We start from the raw sequence: 7,390 nt of genomic DNA on the forward strand, positions 1-7,390 counted from the left end.
AAATAATGTTATTTTTAGCAACATCATATGACCCCTTTAACATCAAAATTGTATTAAATTACAATTTAGTTAAACTATAGACTATTGTTAATCTCAATTATTTGTAGCACAATTAATTTTTAATCAGCAACACTCCCTTTCTGGAATCTTGCATATTTAATGAAAGTTACTGTATTTACTGGCTTTACAGGAGCTGAAAAATATAACTTTACACATGTAAGGTCAATAATGTAACATGTAAGGTTAATAAGTGATTTTCTCTTGTGACATCTCTCGGACATGGTAGTGTTAATGAATTTGGTCTTGGTAGAATAGATCTGCTACACTGTTGCTGTTGATTGCTGCTACTACAGCTACTGCAGCAGAGCAAGTACAGAGACTTGCTACTGCCAATACATCCACAGCATGCTGCTGTGAGCATGTAAGAAATATTAGGACCCCTTTAAACCGCATAAACACATTTCATTACACCAAATACACAAAATAATGTTATTTTTAGCAACATCATATGACCCCTTTAACATCAAAATTGTATTAAATTACAATTTAGTTAAACTATAGACTATTGTTAATCTCAATTATTTGTAGCACAATTAATTTTTAATCAGCAACACTCCCTTTCTGGAATCTTGCATATTTAATGAAAGTTACTGTATTTACTGGCTTTACAGGAGCTGAAAAATATAACTTTACACATGTAAGGTCAATAATGTAACATGTAAGGTTAATAAGTGATTTTCTCTTGTGACATCTCTCGGACATGGTAGTGTTAATGAATTTGGTCTTGGTAGAATAGATCTGCTACACTGTTGCTGTTGATTGCTGCTACTACAGCTACTGCAGCAGAGCAAGTACAGAGACTTGCTACTGCCAATACATCCACAGACATACTGTAACATACATGAAATTACCTCACAAAAAGCAGGAGACACAAGAAATGGACAATACAAGCCAATAAATGCATGCTGCTGAGTGTAAGAAAACAAGCTCCTGCATCAGCAGATATGCATGTATCCGCACACATGAACATAAGTATGACAGGACAGGTCAAAACACACCCCAAACAAGCAGATCTACCACCAAGACATATGTACTGCTGCTGCGCCAAAGAGCCAAGACAACCACATGTTTAACTATCTGTGTGTGCCTCTCAATGTGTGCCATAACAGGGGCTGACCCCTTACAAAAATTAGCCATGGTTTAACTACAAATATTAAAAAAAAAACATGGTTAATATAGTTCAACAATGGTAACAACAAATTAACCATGGTTTCTATGTACTTTAGCTTTTATCTCAGTGCAAACCCTGTCCTATAGACTTTCATTTTAAGTGTGTTACTGTAAATGCTAATCGATTGAGCTTAACTTGTTTTTAACCCAAAACATTCCTGTAATGTTAATTAAATGAGTATCACCTCAATTCTCTCCACTCTCTGTGAATCGAGAGCAGTCAAAACCACTTTGACCTCTGTGGTCTCCCATAAGTCCCTTTTATCCCACTGGCCTCATTCAATCTGAAGACAACAACTTTTCCCAGGCACATGTGTTTCCATGCCTAGACCCCTGCAGCTACTCTGGCTCTGCCCAGGCTTTGCTTAAAAAAAAAAAACCTTGACAAAACTGCCTGGCTCTGAATGGCTAATTGTGAGATTTTGAATGGACCATCCCCGGAGGATTAGTTTGATGTGGAAAGTACCCATGGTTCCTCACTTTGAGCTTTAAAATCTCTGTATTCATGTTTTTTCCCCCTTTGACCGCAAGGGGTTGGAGAAGACCGACATCTCAGCAAATCCAAAGAACCAAGCAGAAGACTCTACTCACAGTGCAAAGCCACAAAAAGAGCATATAAGTGGGAAGAGGACAGTTTCCACCAGGTAACAGTCAGCTAGTTTAAGTTGTCTAAGGTTGAAGGGTTAGTTCAGCCAAAAATTAAAATTCTGTCATTTACCCATCCTCACATTGTTCCAAACCTGTATGACTTACTTTCTTCTGTGAAACATGAAGGTATTTTAGAAATGTTTGTGTTTTTGTCCATACAGTGAAAGTCAATGGGGTCCAGTATTGTTTTTGTTCTCCTTTGACTTATAGTGTGTGTCGACAAAAAAATATATATTTTGTATTCCACTGAAGAAAAAATGCATATAGGTTTGGAATGATATCTCTTTCATTTGGATGTAGTCCCTTCTGAGGTAATTAACACAAGGCTTATTTGTTGGAGTTTATAATCCTCTGTGTTGGTATAGTTTTGATGTGTTTCCTGCCAGGATGGCAGTGAGTCATAGCAGATGAATGCAAAATGCCTGTTTGTCAGATAAGCATCTCTGTGAAGCCTGCTGATTCTGTTTCTGTGTGTGTGTGTGTGTGTGTGTGTGTGTTTTGACTTGATGTCTGTCTTCATACTTTAATGATAAGCTTTCCAGAAGGTAAACCAGTAGCTCAACCGTGACGTGTCTGAGGTTATTATGTATGTGTGGGTGGCACGCTTGCATGTTTCTAGAATGTAGTGAGGCTGATATATTAAAGATCGGAGGTCTGCTTCTTATTGCACTAAAGAACAGACCTCTGCTACCTATCACTGGATATCTGCATCATGACCTAGCACTCCATATTACTGACTTCCTTGAGCCCTGTCTGGACTGAATGAATGCCTCTTGGAGTTACAAACCAAGGGCTTCTGGGAGGGAGAATTTGAGCAAAGCCGCTGTTCTAAAGGTTGGTTGTAGGAATTTGATAGAGTGTTACTTTACAAAAGACAGAGGTCTGCTATAAAAAAGGCTTGTTGTAGGAACTTCAGACTCAAGGCTTTTGGATCCCATCTCATCTGTCTCCATTCTCGCAGCAGGGGACTGGTATAAGGTGTGTGTGGTGTAGATCTACAATATCCAGGTCCTATGCACTTTTTTTTGGCTGCATGGGCTTTCTGTGTTTGTATGTGTGTGGTAGATGTTTCTGGTTCATTGGTACACAGATTGCTGCAAGCTGCAGTTTTCAGATATTAACATTTCACTTTTATCTTCCTGGGTCAAATGTTTTGAATTCACTCAGATTACTTTGAAGTGAGGGTGTAAAACCAGGGCCTCAAACTCAAATTACACTAGCCAGGCATGGGTCTGAATGTCTTTTTACAAACGTGAATGTTAGCTAGAAACAGTAATGTAGATTATATGTTCTGTTTGTGTATGTGTGTGAGTTGGGTGTTGAATTTGGTGTTGTCTGTGGAATTTGGACCGAATGCTCTTTTTTGCTTTCAGTGTTTGGCGGCGTTCATCACTATGACTCAGCTTAATATGTGTAAATATTCACAATGAATAACTTTATGGAAAACAGGCTGATTCCTCATACAGCATTACATATCAGAGTGGCTGTTTTCACTTGTTTATTTGACACAAAGCATTTGTTCATCACACATGCTCAGCTTTTTAAAAGGTAAAAAGAAACATAAAATGATATATAAATAAATTTAACTGTAAAATGCGATTCCTATCAAAAATGTATCTCCTCTATGCAGCCATTACTCATCAGATGAAGGTGAGAAAAGTTCTGATGAAAGAAATGATTTCAGAGAGGGTGAGGAGAAGATATCCTGCTTTCAGTCCTTCACTGCAGGAGAGGAGGATGTGAGAAACAAGGAAGATGAGAATGTGATAGAAAAAACGGTAAGCACAACGGCTGCACAACCTAAATTGAAGATGGGTCAGGTTAGTTTACTCTTACTGTTTTTATTTTCCCTGACATCTTCTTGTAATGTCCTCATGTGATCTGCAGTGGCTCCAGACATCCTCTCACACCCCTCATGTGTCTCCACTCTCCTGCCCCTCTCTCTCTGGGTCACTGTGTCTCATTGTTCCTTCCTTCCTACAGACCACCAACCATGTTTTTCATTCCTTCACTCACACTGTGACCAGTTGCATCTCTTTATCTCCCTCTCTTTCTCCTACTGGGAGACAAAGTTTGGGCACATGTATTAAGAAAAAAACTGAAGGATGTGGGGGTTAGCACTTGTGTGTGCTGGCATGTTGTTTTACCACAAAATATAAGCCACAGACTGCTTTGTTTCAGTTTTCTTTAATTTGCTGGCAAGACTTTTCATAAGCAGTGATGCATCTCTCAGGGCAAAATATATGGAAATTAGTTGAACTTGGTTGAAATTCTGTTTATTTTGAACCGATAATGCTGTTTAATTTGAAACGCATTTCTATTTTAATGCTTATTCTCGCAATTCATGAGTCTTTAAATAGAATGAGTTTTTAGGAAACAAAACATCTAAGACAAAACGTCTATCTAAAAATTTGCACTTAAGGGGTATAAGATGGTGTGAAACCATATCCACTCAAGATCTCAAACTACTTCTCCAGTTCATCCTCAATGTATTTTTTTTGACATTGTGTATTCTAGGTTACGCAGAATGAGCAGAAAGTGAGAAAGAGGCAGTGTTTTGAGGGCACAGAGGAGCCAAAAGCCCCCACACCAGTTCTGCAGAGACAGGACTCAGGTCAGCTCAGCATCAAAGGCATCCTGAAGAAGAGCCACTCAACTAGTCTGGACACAGAACCCACTGAGCTGGAGCAGATCACAACTCCTGCCATCAAAACCTGCAAGGAGCTGACTGTTGTTGATGGAAAGAATGGCAAGAATGAAGAGGTTGAGGATGATGATGAGGATAGAGAGAACAAGAGGCTTCAGAGAGAGGAAAGCAGCTCGAGTGAGACTCCTCGCACTCCTTCCCCAGATTCTGTGGACAAAACCCCCTCCATCTCCCAATCTGTAGAAGGGGAGGAGCTAGACAGCAGCCTGGATGGGAGCACGAGCTCCTCCCTAAAAGAGAGGTATGGTGGGAGTAGTCTTTATAATGTTCTTGAGTTTGATTGACAGCTGTGGTAGCTATTTTTGGGGGATGAGTGTGTGGGAGAGTGGGAAAAGGAGTTTTTATGCTTAAAAGCATTCCTGTAACTCAAACAGTAGAGATGTTTGAGCTAGCAATGCCAAGGCCATGGGTTTGCATTTTATCGGTTCATTCATTCTCTGAGAATCAATGTAAGTTGCTTTGGATGAAAGTGTCTGGCAAATGTATTATGTTATGGCTGATGCCAATTCTTTGTTAAAAGTCTTATAATTGGTTTGTTACGGCTTTTGACAGCAATTAATCATTTGACTGTGTGACAGACTACAATAATAAAAACATGTATTATGAACGTAATGATAAGAATGATGATTTATGCACTGTTGTTTTGTGTTTGCAAATGTATTTTAAATAATTGAATGAAAATTATTTTTTTAATTTTCATGTCTGTTTTAATTGTTTAAAATACTATGCTTAGAAAAGTGTGATGTTGGTCTGAAGATATTTTAAGTAGAAAGTATGAATATCATTAAAAAAAATCAGTTAAATAGATTATCAGTCTATCTAAACTGGGTTTGAACCCGCATCTCCTGCATGTGCACCCAGGCACTATATGCACTAAACCACAGCTCTGACACTACTTCCGTTTTTAACCTTAAATTTTTTTTAAGTACCCAGCTTTGAATGAACCCACGGAAGTCCATTAATGGGATGTTTGTTATACCACTGACACAGTCTAAACACAGAAGCTGCTTAAAGCTGCAGTCCATAACTTTTTTGTGTTCAAAATTTACAAAATTTCTATAATAAGCGAGTACACCATGAATCTATTTTCCAAGCCGTGTTTTTGGCTTGTCCTGAATCACTACGGTACACCTATAATAAGTGTTTATATTCTGACTATTTAGACTGGTTTGGGTAGGTACCGCTGCAGAGTAGCCCAGTACCTGCGTGATTCGCCGTAGACATAAACAGAGAGAAGTAGCTCCGGCTACAATGTTCTTCCGCAAAACGCACGCAGTTCTGTTTATTAACCGCTAGAGCGCCAAAAGTTACGGACTGCAGCTTTAAGTAGAAAGTTCACTCTTTACGTCTGTAATGTGTCTGTAATATTTAGCCTCTTTGTTTGGCAGGCTGGCAGAGTTGGAAAGTGGTGATGACGACTGGCGGGGCAAGCTGAAGAATAAACTCACCAATGTGGTCCAGTCGTCCCTGGCTGACCGTTACGTCCAGCTGCAGGAAAGTGAGAATGGCTGGAGGAAGAAGGTACCCACACACTCTCTGAAACAGCTTCCACTTCCACTGTCGGTAGCTGAGGAAAATGGGCTGAATTAACCTATTGAAACTCTTCACAATACTCAACACTTTTGTTGTTATGTGCAGTTTGGGGTTCATGCAGTGTCTGCGTTTGTTGGCTGTAAGGTGGAGCCAGCATGAAACAATAGACTGCAGAAGAAGCTCTCTCGATGTGAGGAGGGGTTAGTGGGATGGTAAATCCACAGGGAAGGGTGTGGGAGGAAGAGTTAAGTTTCCAGTGCTGAATCAGCAAGTTCTTCTGCTGGGCTGTCCTACTGAGAAGGGGGTGTGAGCACAGGAGGAGGATTTCCACTCAGCTTTACCAGTTCCTGGAATCTGATCAGCATATCCAGTTACAATTATTTCTAGATCAAGTCACCTTTATTTGTATAGTGCTTTATACAATACTGGTTGTGTCAAAGCAGCTTTACAGTGTCAAACAGGAAAATAGTTTGTCAATAATGCAAGAAGACAACAACAAAGAGTCATTTTTCCAAATAAAGTCAGTTCATTGATGATTCAGTGATGTCATCATCCAGTTCAGCTCTCTTCCAATAGTGTCTGTGCAATCAGTCAAGCATCCCCAACTAAGCAAGCCAAAGGCGACAGTGGCAAGGAACCAAAACTACATCGGTGACAGAAATGGAGAAAAAAACCTTGGGAGAAAAGAGGCTCAGTCGGGTGGCCAGTTCTCCTCTGGCCAGACGAAACCAGCATGGCAATCAATCATTTATACCCACACAAAAATACAGAATAGTGTGTTTCCCTTGTTGATTTTAAAGGCGCGGTTGGAAAAAAAAAAAAAAAAGAAGATAATTAGTTGATATCTGGTGGGGGGAATTCAATATAATAGCAGTATATCATGACTTTAACACAAGAGTATTATTACTATGCGCCCTTTATATTCCCTTCTGCCGAGCCTACATTGAGGCAGGCGTGTATGGGCTTAGGGTGCCATTTGGGACAGGGTGAGAAGGTGCCAGAAATTTTCACCTGCTTCTTCTGTCTTTTTGGCATACCAATGTAAAAGCTGCTTTTCTGCCATATACTGGACTGGAGTATGAATAGGGTGACCAGATTTCTCAAGGTTCAATACGGGGGGAGGGGGGATTTTATTTAATGATATCTAAATTATATATATATATATATATATATATATATATATATATATATACACACACACACCACACATATATATATATATATATATATATATATATACACACACACACACACACACACACACACACACAC

General features: G+C 39.4%; 1 protein-coding gene across 1 annotated transcript in view; it reads left to right on the plus strand.

Annotated features, from left to right (window-relative positions):
* svild (supervillin d) overlaps positions 1 to 7,390 on the plus strand; it is a 91,137-nt gene that overhangs the window by 20,611 nt on the left and 63,136 nt on the right. The window contains exons 4-7 of the mRNA XM_016470058.1: positions 1,762 to 1,874; positions 3,509 to 3,656; positions 4,396 to 4,826; positions 5,974 to 6,106. Of these exons, the coding sequence (XP_016325544.1) occupies positions 1,762 to 1,874; positions 3,509 to 3,656; positions 4,396 to 4,826; positions 5,974 to 6,106 (825 nt within the window). The remainder of the gene's footprint in view (positions 1 to 1,761; positions 1,875 to 3,508; positions 3,657 to 4,395; positions 4,827 to 5,973; positions 6,107 to 7,390) is intronic.

This window comes from Sinocyclocheilus anshuiensis, unplaced genomic scaffold (genome assembly GCF_001515605.1).
Source record: "Sinocyclocheilus anshuiensis isolate Anshui unplaced genomic scaffold, SAMN03320099.WGS_v1.1 scaffold2122, whole genome shotgun sequence".
NCBI lineage: Eukaryota > Metazoa > Chordata > Actinopteri > Cypriniformes > Cyprinidae > Sinocyclocheilus > Sinocyclocheilus anshuiensis.